The 18,036-nt window shown below is 44.5% G+C and overlaps 1 protein-coding gene across 1 annotated transcript in view; it reads right to left on the bottom strand.

Moving 5' to 3' along the window:
- LAMC2 (laminin subunit gamma 2) overlaps positions 1 to 9,774 on the bottom strand; it is a 50,628-nt gene extending 40,854 nt beyond the window's left edge. Inside the window, exons 1-3 of the mRNA XM_040407301.1 lie at positions 9,576 to 9,774; positions 3,191 to 3,388; positions 2,960 to 3,077 (exon numbers count right to left, since the gene is read on the bottom strand). Coding sequence (XP_040263235.1) covers positions 2,960 to 3,077; positions 3,191 to 3,388; positions 9,576 to 9,660 — 401 coding nt within the window. The 5' untranslated portion in view covers positions 9,661 to 9,774. The remainder of the gene's footprint in view (positions 1 to 2,959; positions 3,078 to 3,190; positions 3,389 to 9,575) is intronic.
- Between the last annotated feature and the right edge of the window lie 8,262 nt (positions 9,775 to 18,036).

Genomic DNA, 18,036 nt, shown 5'->3' with positions numbered 1-18,036 from the left:
AAAAAATGCCCTGTGAAATCCTAAAGGTGCTCTTTAGAATTTGGGCCCCTTTGGGCACCTAGGCTGCAAAAAAGTGTCACACATGTGGTATCGCCGTACTCAGAAGAAGTAGGGCAATGTGTTTTGGGGTGTATTTTTACATATACCCATGCTGGGTGAGAGAAATCTCTCTCTAAAAGTCAACTTTTCCAATTTTTTTATACAAAGTTGTCATTTTAGAGAGATATTTCTCTCACCCAACATGGGTATATGTAAAAAGACACCCCAAAACACATTGCCCAACTTCTCCTGAGTACGGCAATACCACATGTGTGACCCTTTTTTGCAGCCTAGGTGCGCAAAGGGGCCCAAATTCCAATGAGTACCTTTTAGGAGGGCATTTTTAGGCATTTGGATTCCAGACTTCTTCTCACGCTTTAAGGCCCCTAAAATGCCAGGGCAGTATAAATACCCCACAAGTGACCCCATTTTGGAAATAAGACACCCCAAGGTATTCCGTGAGGGGCATGGCGAGCTCATAGAAGTTTTTTTTTGGCACAAGTTAGCGGAAATAGATTTTTATTTATTTATTTTAACTTGTGACAAAAAGTTCAATCTTTCATGGACTCAATATGCCCCTCAGCGAATATCTTGATGTGTCTACTTACCGAAATGGGGTCATTTGTGGGGTGTGTTTACTGTTCTGGCATTTTGGGCGGGGCTAAATTGTGAGCAACCCTGTAAAGCCTAAAGGTACTCGTTGGACTTTCGGCCCCTTTACGCACCTAGGCTGCAAAAAAGTGTCACACATGTGGTATCGCCGTACTCAGGAGAAGTAGGGCAATGTGTTTTGGGGTGTATTTTTACATATACCTATGCTGGGTGAGAGGAATATCTCTGTAATTTGCCAACTTTGTATAAAAAAAAATAAAAAGTGGTCATTTACAGAGATATTTCTCTCACCTAGCATGGGTATATGTAAAAATACACCCCAAAACACATTTCCCTACTTCTCCTGAGTACGGCGATACCACATGTGTGACACTTTTTAGCAGCCTAGGTGCACAAAGGGGCCCAAATTCCAATGAGAATCTTTACGATTTCACAGGGCATTTTTTACGCATTTGGATTCCAAACTACTTCTCACGCTTTAGGTCCCCTAAAGTGCCAGGGCAGTATAAATACTCCACAAGTGACCCCATTTTGGAAAGAAGACACCCCAAGGTATTCCGTGAGGGGCATGGCGAGTTCCTAGAATATATATTTTTTTTGCACAAGTTAGCGGAAAATGATTTTTTAAATTTTTTTATTTTGTTGCTGAGCTCACTGGTGCGTTCCTTCTTTTTAAAAATGTTCCAAACAGTTGTTTTGGCCACGCCTAATTTTTTTTGCTATCATCAGAGAGATAGCAAAAACATTAGGGTTTGTTTTGTTTTTTCAGCCTAATGATGGCTTGCTTCACTGATAGTGACAGCTCTTTGGATCTCATCTTGAGAGTTGACAGCAACAGATTCCAAATGCAAATAGTACACTTGAACTGAACTCTGGACCTTTTATCTGCTCAATGTAATTGGGATAATGAGGGAATAACACACACCTGGCCATGGAACAGCTGAGAAGCCAATTGTCCCATTACTTTTGGTTCCTTAACAAGTGGGAGGCACATATGTAAACTGTTGTAATTCCTACACCGTTCACCTGATTTGGATATAAATACCCTCAAATTAAAGCTGACAGTCTGCAGTTAAAGTACATCTTGTTCGTTTAATTTCAAATCCATTGTGGTGGTGTATAGAGCCAAAAATGTTAGAATTGTGTCGAGGTCCCAATATTTATAGACCTGACTGTATACATCTAAAATATAGTAAATCTAACATTGATGGCCTATCCTGAGGAAAATCCCCTTTAACATTTCCAGTTAAAAAAAAAAAATGTCCTACAATAGTTCTTCTGTTGGATCGGACCAGATGGACTAGCATTTGCTGTATGTTCAGTAAATGCTGGGTTCCTGTTACAGTAAAGTGAATAGAATGTGCATACAATGTATGCTTCATGTCCTTCTTCATTGTATGCTTCATTAACTTTAGTACAACATCATAGATGCCTTCTGTGTATGGGCTGAAGCTCCAGATTGGTTGCTACTAGAGGCAGAAGATTGAAAGTTCTGAGCTAAATGTACGGCCCTGTCAATCAAACAGCAAGTGGGCGCTTCTTCACCTGTGGGCACAGCCCCTCACTGGTAAAGAACTCGGGCTGATCAGAATTATCGATTTGTTAGAAGCGATTCTCTCATCTCTAGTTGCTGCCCCAAATTGACCCTTCAGATCTACTGTTGTCAGTCCTATTCACTCTGATCTACTGGCAAGCCCCTAGAAAATGATGGTCCTTCTGGATTAGCATGGCAGTTCATTTAGTTAAAGGGGATGGCCATTTTCTGGCTGCTTGTGCCCAATGTGTTTGTAATATGACTACATGGCACTAACTAATATAGTCTTTGTTAAAATTCTGCACCATTTTCTATATTTCATAAGGTATGCTCCCTTGTTTGCAAAGTCTTTTCTGCTGTCCATACAGAGGTCCTGTCCATAAGATGGCTGCTGATGGAGGGTCATGTGACCAGGCAAATCACCTCCTTGTGGTGTTTCCTCCATTCAAATACACTGCACCTGCACCAAACTCCCAACAGAACAAGTGCAATTGGTAGGCGCAGTGTATTTGAATGGAGGAGACAACATCACATGGAGTGATTTGCCTGGTCACATAACCCTCCATCAGCGACCATCTTATGGACAGGACCACTGTGTGGACAGCACAAAAGACTTTGCAAACAAGTGGGCATACCTTATGAAATATAGAAAATGGTGCAGAATTTCAACAAAGACTATATTAGTAGGTGCCATATAGTCATCTTACAAACACATTGGTCAACAGTAACCAGAAAGTGGCCAACCTCTTTAAGCTTCATATAAATTATATTTACCTGCAGCCAGCCTCAGTGAGTGAATGGAAGCCAGGCTGGCATCGGTCACACTTCTCACCCATCACGCCAGGCTTACAGCTACATCGTCCGTAGTTATCACATTGAGAGCTTAGAGAACCTGCAAGGGGAAACATAACCCAATGCTGAATCATTACAGGTGGAATCTCTTTCCAGTACATATATAGTGATCAAGTAAAGCATCAGATAGCTCAGTGCTTCTTCTTAACATACCTTTAGCATAGCAGTCACAGGGTGCACAGGCGCCATCCAGTTGTGGGTAGTACCCATCTTTGCATCTCTCACAGTTTGGACCATCTGTGCCTCCATTGCAGTCTATGCAGCGGAACCCAGAGCCTGTCTGCGCCTGCAGTTCTGGGTCAAACACACAACGCTGGGAATGGCCGTTACAGTTGCAAACAGATATGTGGACTGAAGGACGGAAAAGAGAAGTAGATAATAAAAACCTGCATCAATCACTTGTCTGGATCTCTGTGTACTGGGGTGGCAATGGCACCTTACAGGTAAAACGTAGCTTTATTCAGTTTCATGCAGATGCCTTTCCACCAAAATCCCAGCAAAGTAGAGGAAACCCATCTTCCCTGGATTCCTTTAGCCCACCTAGCTTTCCCTGGGTGAGATATACATTCCCTCGTTTTGTTCTTACTGCAGGCTTACCTACTTAAAGGGGTTTTCTGGGATTACAATTTAGGATAACTATCCCCTTAGGATAGGCTTTCAATATGAGATTGGTGGAGGTCTGACTATCAGCACCCTGGGTGGTCAGCTGTTTGAAGGGGCTGCAACATTCACGTGAGCGCTGTGGCCTCTTTATTGTTTACATTGGTCCATAAAGTAGAACACCATACATACAATAGCTGCTGTCATGGGCATTGCTGCGCTGCCCGTTCAAGTGAATGGATAGGTGATACATGTTTGAGCTCTGGGGGCCTGACCGCTTTCTCCTGAAAACCTTGATTGTGGTGAGCAGGCATGACCAAAACTCCATTCACTTCTATGGGACTGGTGGAGACACGAGCAGTGTACTCAGCAGTCCCTTACACGGGGAATGGAACAGTTGTCACTCATGCACACTACTGCTCCATTCACACAGGGGACTTTGGAGAGAGTCTCAGAAAGGACTACTACCATCATTGCTACGGCCTATACACAGCTATTCTGTAATATACCTCATAACTGTGCCTATTGCTGCTATATGTACTACAACTCCCATAATATATTCAGTAAAGGGCGACTTTATTTATTGTAACCAAATGGGCCTGGTTGTTGACTCCACCAGCTATCCACTGACCTTACACCTGCCCTCCTGCCTCACACCCTGCCAACCCTTCCCCTTCAAGGGCACCCTAACTACCACCAGGCTGGGGTCCACAAAAAGGCCAGGGTGTGCCCAGAGTTAGAAAGGGTGCGCCCGTACATCACTGCATGACTCCCACTGCCACTACGAAGGCTACCACCTCCATCATTGTTACTGCCACAACCATTCTTCTTCTCGGCTTGCTGCACTACAGGTTGGGCTTCCTCACGCCTGCTCTAAGCCTATGGCCTGAATCACTCCAGTTCCCTAATATACAGGCACTTTAAACATGAGCCTGCTGTGCATATCATCCACATTCATCTGCCTGCACATGTTACAACACATTTGCTTTCCAACGCCAGTCAGAGAAAACATCCTTAACTGGATAATCAGGGTTAAGAACTAGTAATTTGGGATGTTTAGGTGATGTACGCCTACTGATTATTCCAAGGTCATTTGCTGATATAAATGTTTTTCGGCTGCTTAGGACTCGTCTGCAAGGGTCTAGTAATTCTAAGCCAGCAGAACTCAGGTTGGAACAGGATTACATTCCACGCCAATTAGATGCCAGCCATAAAACAGCTCTCTTCTGACATCATAATAATGCTCCTTCCACCCATATGGTCCTATGCGATTAGCGACTATTCATTCTTCGTAGAAAGGAGTCACATGACTCAAATATGTTGCCTCTCGACACTTCCGTCATTGAGCAGCTAAATCTGCTACAAGAATACCTATTGGTCTTTCGCACCTCGGGTTTTGTTTTTCTGCTCTTCTGTCATATTTTCCATCATACCTCCGTGATTCACCATAGTTATTTTTGTAGGCTGGAGTCACACTTGCGTTGAAGGCTCCTTTGGCAATCCCATCAGATCTCATGGCAAGAATAGCACAGTCTGCGTACTATTGACTTGCTGTCAAAACGCTTAGACCACAATATAAGTCAATGGGGTCTGTCAGCCATCACTGGAACCTGTCTGTACCATGGATCTGACTTGTGGCTTTCATAATGGTAAACCATTAGGATTCATCACTTCAGAATGTAACATCCTGTCCTCTGCTATAACACACACAAACCACTGGATCAATGAAGAGACTAACATCATTTTTTTTAAATAAATATGCTTAAAAAGTATTACTCCATAAAAAATTATATATTTCTTGGTATGAAAGGATACCGTAAGACCATCCATGGCACAAAAAATCTCAGTACAAACCTCAAACAAAATTGTACCCATTTTGGTCTACAATGCAGAGGAAACATACTGTACATAAGGCTCCAGAAATGTAAAACCAGGATGGGCATGTGCCCATCAGATGTGCCCTCCTCATTTAGGAATTAGTGACCATACATTGATTTTTCAGCTCCATAATTCTATAGAACATTTGCCTCAAAAAGGTCAACCTAAAAGGGAACCTAGACACCACCATCTACTGGGCGTTCTCCTTGTGTTCATTCTGTGCCACTATCGGCTCCACCATTGACCACTAACCCTCTACTACCTCATTCCACTGATAATTTTGGGACAACTCCACAAAGGAAACACTTTGAAGCATATATTAGGATTGTGGCTTATTAGGGATGAATGAGGTACAGGTCACCATATAGGGTCACCTTTTTCGGGTCAAGTGCTCAATAAGGGCACTCCAGGTTACAGTCCTTGGATAGACTGGTGGAGATGACAATTCACTTGAGGATCTCGGTAGGAGGGCACATGCCCATCCTGGTTTAACCCCTTACTTTTTTGGAGTCTAATGTACTGTATGTTCACTACTCATTGTAGAACAAATGGTTAAACTTTATTTGAGATTTGTACCAAGACTTTTTGTACCTTTGGCACAAGGAAAATTATTATTTTTTATAGAGTTATACGTCTTAGAGAATATTTAGGTTTCTTTAAGTCTCTGCATTGATCCAGCGATATCCATTATAAATGGCACATGTGATCGAAGCCTGGCGCCAGTCTAACTTTATTAATCTACTACTATGGACTACTATGCTGCCTAAATCCTATTAGTCATATAATGCCAGGCATGGAAATTAAAAGCTAATTACACTAAGTGTAGACACCCATAGACTGACCGACCTGGTATGAATGGTCATTAGGCTGTGGTTGTTTGGCTAGAGGCCAGGTCAGTTGGCCCATTGGGTCACCCTACCCCTGACAAAATAATGGGTCCTAGCCAGACAACCTCACATAGAGATGACTTTAGAGTCAATCACATGCCTACAATAATGGGTCCTAGCAGGACAACCTCATATAGAGAGGACTTTGCAGCCAATCTCGTACCATTTGGGTATATTTTAAGAGACGATTCACAAATAACCTATTAGATCTGATCAATGATATGTCATGTGTGTGCAATAGTAAAAGCAAAGATTACAAAGCAATAAGAAGAGGACAACGTTCTGTATAGATGAAGGCCAGGTCCTCATTACTATTTGCACAAGAAACCCAAGTCCAACCTTAGCTATAGTCGTTGGTAAGGTGTCCAGATCCCTCTCAGTTCACCCTTAGGCTACCTTCACACTTGTAGCAAAGCTATCCAGCATGCTGTCCCGGCAGAGAGCAGCCTACTGGTATTCTCCGGATCTGGCATAGCCAGATAGTGCCGTGTGCCTGCTAGAATATAATGGGATTCGGCTGGACAAAAACCATTGCATACAGCAATCTTTGTCCGTCCGAATCCCTGCCAGATACCATTATAGCCAGTGGGAAAGTGGCACTTTCCAGCTATGCTGGATCCGGAGAACACCGGCAGGCTGTTCTCTGCCAGACCAGAATCCCGGATACCTTTGCTACAAGTATGAAGTTAGCCTTAGGGATCATGCACACAAACGTATTTTCTTTCCGTGTTCGTTCCGTTTTTTTTTTTGCGGACCGTATGCGGAACCATTCACTTCAATGGGTCTGCAAAAAAAACGGAAGTTACTCCGTGTGCATTCCGTTTCCGTATGTCCGTATTTCCGTTCCACCAAAAAATCGAACATGTCCTATTAGGGTCCATTCAAACATCCGCAAAATGGGTCCGCATCCTTTCCGCAATTTTGCAGAACAGGTGCGGACCCATTCATTTTCAATTGGGCCGGAATGTGCTATCCGCATTTGCGGATCCACACTTCCGTTCCGCAAATAAAATAGAACATGTCTTATTCTTGTCCGCAATAGCGGACAAGAAAAGGCATTTTCTATTAGAGTGCCAGCGATGTGCGGTCCGCAAAATTCGGAACGCACACTGCCGGTGTCAGTGTTTTGCGGATCCGCAATTTGCACATACGGACGTGTGAATGGACCCTTATTGTCCGCATTACGGACAAGGATAGTACTGTTCTATGAAGGGCCAGCTGTTCTCCGTGTGCATTCCGTTTCCGTATATCCGTTCCGCTAAAAGATAGAATTTGTCCTATTATTGTCCGCATTACGGACAAGGATAGTACTGTTCTATCAGGGGCCAGCTATTCCGTTCTGCAAAATACGGAATGCACATGGATGTCATCTGTATTTTTTGCGGACTTCAGAATACATACGGTCGTGTGCAAGAGGCCTTAGCCATATGGCATTTCTAGTAGCAATGCATATGTCCACAAAAGACATGAAGCAAAGTCGAATTGTCCAAGTCTCCCCACCCAGTGGACTCCTAAGACTCTAAAGAGCAGGGATTTAAGTTAGGCCTCATGCACACGACCGTATTTGTTTTGTGGTCTGTAAATTCCAGATATGCAAAACATGGATTCTGACTGTGTGCATGCCACCATCTTTTTTCAAACTCCACAAAACTATATATCAATCTGCTCCGCTCCTCCTGCAAAAAACCATACTGTCTGCAGATTATATAGCATGTCCAATGTGACAGGTTCCCTTTAGTTCACCTTAAAATGTGGCTGCCTTCTGAAAATGTGTTCCCAGAATGGATGTGTTTTCATCCATTTAACAACACATGGCAAAGAACCACACTTCCATGCAGAAAAGCTGACAGAGAGATCAGGCACTACTATGCAAGTCCACAGATGTGCTGAATTGGTTTGCGAACGACGATAATTCAAGGAGTTAAAATATCCTACATGATATCGTAAAAATCTTGGCCCTGCTACATTGACAAACCCAGCTTTTCTTCTATTACCCTGAAATTGGGGGTTATTTATGAACAGCACTACACCTGTTTTTGGCGTATAATAAGTCAAGAGTCTTTTTTGTGACTCTTTAAATACCTGTGCAACAGTATTTTTGTTGCACTGGCGTTTTTGAGTTGCGATCGACACTTGGGAGTGTCTAGGGAGTGACCAGGACAAATTTACCAACATTTATGCCTGGAACCAGGCATAAATATTGGCAAAAAGTACTCCAGGCAGGGGAATGGACTGCCGAAGGTGTGCCTAATTTAGGACAAGGTGCATGCCCCATCATAAATTATATGCATCCTCCACTAGTGCAAAGGGAGAACAAAGACCGGCGTAAAAAGCCGGTCTTTGTAAATGAACCCCCAGTATGTTAGAAGTGTCCTGTGTTTTCTGGACATGGATCATCTCCTACAGCATAGAAATAACTCTATATTTGTGACTCCGTATCTAGATGACTACATAAAGTCTACATCCCCAGCCATGATCCAGAAAACACATAATACATAACTATATAAGGTAACATCTGACTCAGAGGATTTGCTAAAGGATGCCACAGGGCACATTTTACGAGAGTGACTTTTCACTGTGCATCTGGTCATGCCACTACAGGTATGGGTATTTTTTAAAATGTTGTAGTGGTAGAAGGCAGCAAACATAAAAACCTCCATTACTGTGTTTTCTATCATGCAGCTTTCCAAATGTTGCCAAACCGCAGCATCTCGGCTATTAGGACATGCTGGGTGTTGTAGTTGTAGTTTTGCACCAGCTGGAGAGCTGCAGGCTATCAGGAAAAGCTCCATTACAGCTCACATACGGACCGTAAATTTTCTCGACTCCTGAATAAGACATTTGCTAGACATATATACCTTCTCCAAATCTGGGCAAATAAAGGGACAATGATGGAATCCATTTGTTGTTTTTATACTGGGGAGACATGGTTACATCTTAGATAATTGCCCATGATTACAAAAAGTGGTCTTTTTTTCTTTCCTCTAGAAGCAGCGCCGCTCTCATCCACCAGTTCTGTCTGGTACAGGAGCTCAATCCCGTTACTTTAAAACGAAACCCTTTTTTTTCTAATACTGGACATCCCCTTTAAGTAAAAGTCTCTGCCCCTAGCCACTCCATTCCATTGCACATGAACCACCACCCATCACCAGAAGTAAAATATTGATTCTCACCATCTATGGATGATGCAATGAAGAGTGAACCCAGAAATGGGAGCAGTAGTAGCAGCCGTGAGTCTAGGCTCCTCCATAAAACCATCCTATTGTGGTGGCTCTTCTTGTTTGGGGGGGTTCTGCGTACTGTGCACCGTGCACCCTCAGTCTGGCTGCTTCTGTCTCCTTCAGGTGTGTTTTATGAGTTCTCTGTAACCTGACTCATTACAGACACAAAGATCTTCTGTTGTGACTCACCCTCTGAATAACAGCCCAACCCTTCCCATTTCACAGACACACACTAGATCCCGCTCTGCACAACCTGTGTAATGAGCACAAGGGGCGTCCGGCTCAGCAAAACCTAGGACATGCTATTCCCAAAGACTTACATGGAGACACTTCAAGGGTAGCTTTAACTCTGGTGGGATCCTGAGCCTGAGTCTACAGCATCATGTATGAAATACAGGCTGCCATAAATGGCAGCCAGGATTCCGAAGGCAGACTTGGAGGGGCAAGAGAGCCAATTTGATGTTCACACCATTGCATTGTTCTGTTACAAAATCATTCCCTAGATCCGAGATCACCAACCTTTTGTATGTTGGGAGCCACATTCAGCCTTCAGTGATGATCAGGAGCAAAAGCCAATTCCAAAATAAAGGAGAGAAATGTTGAATGTGGAGAAACAAAACCATGAAATTGCAAACATTTGCTGATGAATATTTCAGTGTGAAAGGGAACATTACTATCATACCACCCAAATTAGCATGTTTGGTGGTAAGTCAAGGATAGGTCTGCAACAATGTCAATTACCAGTACATAACTAAGGGCTCCCATGGCAAGCCACACAGCAGGGGCTGAAGAGCCACATGTGGCTCTCAAGCCTCTGGTTGGGGACCACTGCCCTACATAGAGATGTAGATAAGAGATAGAAAGAGGAGATAGTAGATAGTTGAGATAGATAGATAGTAGGGATAAGCAAATAGACTTCGGATGAAACATCGAAAGTCTATTCGCATAAAACTTTGTTCAGGATCTCCGTACAGTATTAGAATGTATTGGCTCCGATAAACCAAAGTTATTGCTTTGATGTCTTTCGAGACTTCGCGCAATAGCTTCATAAACTAATTTGTACTGTAAAAAAAAAAACTTTTTCCAAACTCAGGTTCGGTTCCAAGGTAATGGTCTAGTCCCTTCGGGAGTGCACCCTTCTCTGTTCAAGTTGGATGTAGTGCCGCCAGATTTTTGCTTTATATAGATAGATATTGTGCTCTGACTACAAAATGTGCAGTCTGAGTGTTGGAAGGGTACCATGAAGCCATTTTGCATTGGCCAGGGTAGTTAGGGACAGGTCTAGGGCAGCATTTTTGATCCTTGTCCTCGGTGAAGAAGGCTCTAGCTGTCCCACAATGCAGTCGTAGGATTCTAGTGAATTGAGCTGGGAATTCTAGGTTTCAATAAAACTTCTGCAATGACTGAATGGTATGAGCTTTTATTACCTGAACATTCAAGATTTTACTTTGGTATTTCAGGGATCAGCATGAGCAGTCTGCAGGCCGCTGTGTATGGTAACCTGCAGAGGAAATGTTGTAAGATAGCCTTAGGCCCCATGCACACGACTGTTTTTTTTGGTCCGCATGTGATCCCGATTTTTTGGCGTATTGGATGTGGATCTATTCATTTCAATGAACCGTGCGTGTGCTGTCCACCTCTGTTTGTTCGTTCCTTCAGTCCACAAAAAAAGGACAAGACAAGTATGGGAAATTCCTATAGGGGTTAAAAAAATGGCGGCATGTACACGCCTGGGAGTTGTGTTTTGCAGACCTGCAAAACACTTACGATGGGTGTGGATGAGGCCTAAGTCTGTGTCTCCTTGTCTGTGTAAGATGGAAACATGTTATTCAAGGAAGCAAATGATAACATAAGGGAATGACTACTTATGCCGTACCGGATTGTATTATTTAGAGCCCTAAGGTGGAGATATGTGTGCTGCAGACAGGAAGCAGCAAGTGAATCAGACACTTGTGGTAGTGATTGCTGCAGCGGTCAGAAGAATGACACCCGGCTGAGAACATGCCTGCAGGGAAGGTAGACGGGGCTGTGGTTAGACACTCCCTGTGCAAAGACTGCCTGCCCTGCGGATACACAAAGTAAACAGGGGTAAACTGCAAACAAGCGGAAACCTTCCTAAAACATTCTGCTGTCACCCTCAGACGCACCCAGTGATTGGTTACTGGACGAGACTGGAGAATGGTCACAACACATCTGATGGAAGCATATGGCCTATACCATATAATTGTGTGTAGTATGGAACCATAGACTGCTACCCCCCAACAAAAATAGTAATCATAAAGAAGAGTGAATGTTCGTCTTAAAGGAGTATTCTTATTTACAGCATTTATGGAATATTCGCCTGAGACCCTCACCTTACCTTTAAAGGTAAAAACCTAAAGCGGGACCACAGTATCCTGTTCTACTGAACGGTGAGGGTCCAGATGGAAGACACCCACTCATTAGACCTTTATAGTATTGTCTGTGTATTCTACTTTATCTTTTGCAAAAAAGACAACAAGATAGGCTGCCATATTGGTTGTCAATTGTGCAGTAGCTGCATGTACGGTTTATAAGAATGGGAACGCCTAGGATCAAGTGAGGGCATGTTGGGAGCCTCCAACACAGATTCAGCCATCTCTTCTGGTAAAAGGATGGACACCATGATGGAATCCAATGGACCCCATAGTAAGCCAATTGGTGTTCATTGGGTGCTGCTGGAGCCATCATATGATAGATCCAGCGCTCCGTCCTTTTCAGTTTTCTACAATTAGCGTAAGGAAGAAGGCTGCACAATAGAAAAGGTCTAAACTTCAAAGAACTTTTCTAAACTTTGATAATATTTGACCATACGTGTGGTCCACAAAACACAGATCCACAAAGTACGATATAATGGGGGTAATTTATTAATATCAGCATTTTAGACTCCAGCGCTGGTGGTGGATCCGTCGAAGTTATGAAGAGGCAACGGCATCTACATAACATCAGTGCATCCACCGCCGGTGTAAATCTATGCCAGATCCTTGCTGGATTAAATTTAGACCATTTTCTACGCTTAAAACAGCCGTAGAAAATGATAAATGAGACGGGCTGCCGGGCCATCCCCTTCCCCACCCACACCCCCTTTATTTAGACCTGGCATAAGCGGGAATATGTCGCAGATTGCGGAACAAATAACCTTTACACAGCAATCTGCACCAGAATTTCTGTTCGTAAATGACCCTTAATGTCCGTGTTGCATCTTTTTTTTTTTTTTGTATTTTGCACCCTTTGTGGAACGAACATACGGATAAGGAAACAAATGGATGAAAAACAGGCGTCATCCGTATTTTAAGGATCTGCGTTTTGCAGACCACAAAATACAAAAGGTCATGTGCATGAAGTCTTACTTGCAGACATTATTCATATCATTGTGGCCAAGTGGAGTCTACAATCTACTAAAAAATAAATAAAAAATTCTGATCTGGGGCAAGGAGCTTACATCCGTCACATAAAGTACAGTTGATTGGGAAACACCCTGTTCCTGTGCCAGGAGAGATGTGTTTTGACCTGCCTGCCACTACAATGTAGAGAACGCTGCATCTGCCTCCAGTTACACCCCTCAGGCCGATTATTGAAATTGTACCCACACCCATTAAAGGTTCTTACAAGCCTTACCTAACTGTATTAAAATATACCGTACTTGGAATACGCTTCGCTTTGCAGCCCCTCAAGCATAGGAGAGGTAGTTTTTCTTCTTGAAAAGAATTTGCCCATTTTTAAATGCCCTATTTATGAAATTCTGAGCAAATTCAAGCAAACCCCGTTTTGGATTCCCATCCATTATCCAGTGCAGAGAGGGGCCATAAATTGTGGTTCAGACTCCAAATAACCCGGCCCGTCACTGCAATACGTGAACAGTCAATTCGATAGGAAGAAAAATCCAGCATCCATCAAAAAATTGAAGATTTTAATTTGCACGTTAGGGTATGGCTACATGACAACAGCAACTTGTCTGCAAATTGATGTCTCGCGACTATTTTAGGACTGTGATTTGGCTGTGAAAATACAGCCAAATTGCAGATGAGACGCGTGTCTCGCGCAACTTCCATTAAATTCAATAGAGTGAAAACCGAGCGCGACATGCAATTTGTGCCAAAATCCGACAAGTATGTATTTTTTTTGCAACTGTCGCATCGCTGTGGCAGCATTTCATGTCTCGCATTGCGACACCATTGACAGACAGGTCAGATTCTGTGTTGTAGGTCACGTTGTGCGCGACTTTTTCTCCACTGACTTTAATGGAAGTTGCACGCAACGCGTGAATCGCCTGAGATTTGGCTGTGTTTTCACAGCCAAATCACAGTTCTAGACTAGTCGCTCGGCAGCAAGTTGCAGACAGGTCGAACATCTTTTTGTGTAGCACAACACCAATCGCCCTGTAGCTGTACCCTTAAAAGCCAGAAACAGGACAAAATAAGGTGCCTACGCTGTGCTGTTCCTTTCATATTGAATTTCTGCACTGTATTATTTCTTGTTTTACTTATGTTGTTTAAGTCTATTGTTCTCTGCTGCCATCTGCTGGCCGGAATTTGTATGCTGCACGCCTCGTTCGTTGTCTATAAAGTTTTATCTCTGGGCGTGGTTTTTGCAGCCTTGGGCCTGGTCACTTCCTGTAGCCTTTTTCAGTGCTGCATTCTTTGTGACTGGAGACACACACCTTGGCTTGTGAAGGCATCAGTTTTTGACCAGCAGTTGCCTCAGCAGTTAGCCTCAGAAAAGACATCCACATGACAGCATCTACTGCATTCCTGTATTGTATCACTGTATGTCACTGCTCTGGATCAAATAAACCCACGTTTGATTGTATCCTCATGTCTACGTCTGGATCCATCTAACCTGAGCATCTGCCGGTCCGGTCTGCTCCACTGCTTGGATACGAAGGTAGGCCAGTCACAAAGCCATTATCAGTTACACCTTCATTCGCCTTCATGTGGGGACAGAACAGTCAAAAACTGCCTTAAAGCCTTATACCCCAGTCAATACCCGTCTGAATGTCCAATGCCCGACTACAGATTCCCTCAGAGCCCAGTACCACACTCAGGAACCTCCCCTGCAACAGGCCCACTCCCAGCAAATCTGCCCAGCAACAGTGCACGTCCCACAAGCCTAAGGGGAAGCACGGCGTGTCCGCAGTAGATATACTCTCGCCTGGAAGTCCTCCACTACTCGCCAAGCCACTTTCTACATCCTATATTAACCCTTGCTCGCATGATATAAGGACTGTTCACGCACGCGGGGCCTCCCTCAAACCAAAACCCCGCTATTCACTTAAAACACCTTGGGAAACTCATCGGGGTGCCTCATCCGAGCCGCACTGCAATTTTCAGCCCCCAATTCAAAAGTTAATTTTCTTAAAGAGACAGCGCACCTTAAATCAAAATGGCCGAAAAGGACCTCGTACAGTTCCCCAGTGATGAAACAAAGCAAATGCAACCTGATACTGATCATTATGAAGAGCTGGAGGTAGAACCCACACTTCCAGCAGACCAAGTCACGCGACCAAGGCGCTCTCTCAAACCGACTATAAAGATCACAGAAAACTATCACACCATGAAAGATGAGCTATGTGACAACCTGGAAGAGCTATGGGAACGAGTTTCCTCCCTCATATCAGGACTTAAGTCCTCCTCAGGCGATGCCACCAGTTTACAAGTTGCCGTCGGGCGGCTGAACGCAGCCCATGAAAGACACAAGAGACTGTCCACAAGGTATATAACCTTTCTAAAAGACTCTAATATTGAAGAAGCCCCATCAGAATTGTGCAAGGCAGAATCAATAGACAGACAAAGAGACGCCATGGTGCTGGATGCTAAAGATAAAGTGGAACTCCGCATCTCTCATTTGCAAGAAACCAGATCACACAGATTGCATTCATCCAAACATTCCTCGCGGTCCTACAGATCATCATGCTCTAGAAGCTCCGCCCTGAGCGACAGATTACTAGAGGCCCGCATAAATGCAGAGCAATCCAAAGTGAGGCGTTCCTTCACCGAAAAAGAAGTCCTTGCGAGGGCAGAGGCAGAAGCCAAGAGGGCAGAAGCAGAAGCCAAGAGGGCAGAAGCAGAGGCTCGAATAAAGATCCTTGAATCAGAGAGGGAAGAGGAAATCGCATTAGCAAAAGTAAGACTACTTGAGCAAGCATTGAGCCAAGGCCTTGATTCAGTCTGCTTACCACCAGAGGAGATAGACGATCCAGCTGATCGCACCAGCGACTATGTACTGAAACAGTTATCTGCACCACCCCCAGTGTGCAGTACTGTCCAAGCCAACAACACTGAAACCTCCAAGTCAGCTCTACCTGCAGGGCCAGTGACACCCACAGCACCCGAGCAATCCAATAACAGTCGCCCAGACGCGCTCTCTCAAGGGCAGTTATTACAGCAAGATGGCTACCAGGTGTTTCCTGGCCTACCTCCACAGCTCAAGCAGCAGTCATCAGAATCTACAGAGGCTAGACCACAGCTAAACCCTGCAGCAACATCATTCTACCCGGAAGCATCTCACCCTTTCACGCCACGCAGCCTATACGCCCCAGGGGCATCACAAGTTGTCATGGCAACAAGCAGTGAGAAATCAGATATGTCTGAGTTTGCCAGGTTTATGGTGAGCAGAGAGCTAATTAACACCAGTCTCTCAAAATTTGATGACCGTGCGGAGAGCTACAGAGCCTGGAAGGCAACCTTCAAAGCCGCCATCGCCAACCTCAACCTAACCACAGAGCAGGAGCTCGACCTCTTGATCAACTGGCTGGGCCCAGGCTCCACAAATCGCATCAAGAGCCTTAGAACTGTCTATGTGGGACAAGCAGAAGCAGGTCTCGCTGCAGCCTGGCAGAGACTCGAACGCACCTTTGGCAGTGCAGAAGCAATAGAGAAGGCACTATTCAGGAGACTGCAGAACGTCCCCAAGATCAGTCTCAAGGATGTCCACAAGCTTCAGGATTTAAGTGATTTGCTCATGGAACTGGAGCTCGCCAAAAGAGACCCTCGTCTGTCCGGGTTGTGCTACCTGGATACAGCCCATGGGGTGAACCCAATTGTCGTGAAGTTACCATACAGCCTGCAAGAGAAGTGGGCGGCATCAGTCTCAAGGTACAAAAGAGTGCATGACGTCACTTTTCCCCTATTTATTTATTTCTGTAGGTTCATCGATGAACAGTCCCAGATGAGGAATGACCCCAGCCTCGACTTCCTGGAGTTCAATACTACAGCCTCAGTGACACCATCATCAAGGTACGAAAGTATTGTACATAAACACAGAGACTTTAAGAGCAGCGTGAATGTTAGAAAGACTAACCTACCATCATCTGCAGTACCCACTGGTAGACAGTACACTACCTCATCAGGAGACAGGGCCTTCAATCGTGAATGTCCCATTCATAAAAAACCACACTCACTGAACAAATGCAGAGGATTTAGATCCAAAACCATACAGGAGCGCAAGAAAGTCCTCACCGAGCTTGGGGTATGCTTTAGGTGCTGCGCTTCATTGGAGCACATGGCTAAGGACTGTAAATCCATTATCAAGTGTGAGGAGTGTCATAGTGAAAGACATGCCTCAGCTATGCACCAAACTCCACTCACAAGGGATTCACCGGCTGCTGTCACCACCAGTCCTGCTCAAAGTCATGGCGGGGAGCCCCAGAACCACGCTAACACAGCCACTGCTGTTTCCTGCTCATGCTTGGACGTATGTGGGGAGGGCCAAAGTGAGAAATGTTGTGCCCGCATATGCCTAATAAAAGGTCTACCCGGAGGGGCTACCAGAAAAGGCAGTAAAAATGTATGCCATCATTGACGACCAAAGCAACCGCTCCCTAGCAGGACCTAAATTCTTTGAAGCCTTTGGAATAAAGGGACCGTCAGAACCCTACATCTTAAACACCTGCTCGGGTCGCATAGAGACTAGCGGCAGGAGGGCACAAGGATTCATCGCTTGTTCAGTCAGTGGAAATACGGAAATACCTCTACCGACGCTGATCGAATGCGATCAAATACCCAACCATAGGGATGAAATTCCTACCCCGGAAGCTGCATTTCACCATCCACACCTAAAGCACCTAGCCAACGTTATCCCAGCTATGGACAACAACGCCGAGATTCTACTCCTGCTTGGCAGAGACAATCTAAGGGTGCACAAGGTGCGTCAACAGTGTAATGGTCCCGACTATGCACCATACGCCCAGAGACTGGACTTGGGATGGGTAGTCATAGGAAATGTATGCTTGGATCAACCAAGAATCCGCTCTTTCAAAACGTACGTGCGTGGAGATGGACGCACAACTTGCATTAAGCCTTGTCCTCATCACTGAGGTGAAAGAGAAGCCTCCAGACCTCATACAACCACCTGATGACATTCCCTACTTTGCTGACAACTTGGGAAGATTAGTCTT

The sequence above is a fragment of the Bufo bufo genome, chromosome 9, assembly GCF_905171765.1.
Source record: "Bufo bufo chromosome 9, aBufBuf1.1, whole genome shotgun sequence".
Classification (NCBI taxonomy): Eukaryota; Metazoa; Chordata; class Amphibia; order Anura; family Bufonidae; genus Bufo; species Bufo bufo.
Note: the sequence above shows the minus strand (reverse complement) of the source record. Positions and strands in the feature narration are given on the sequence as shown.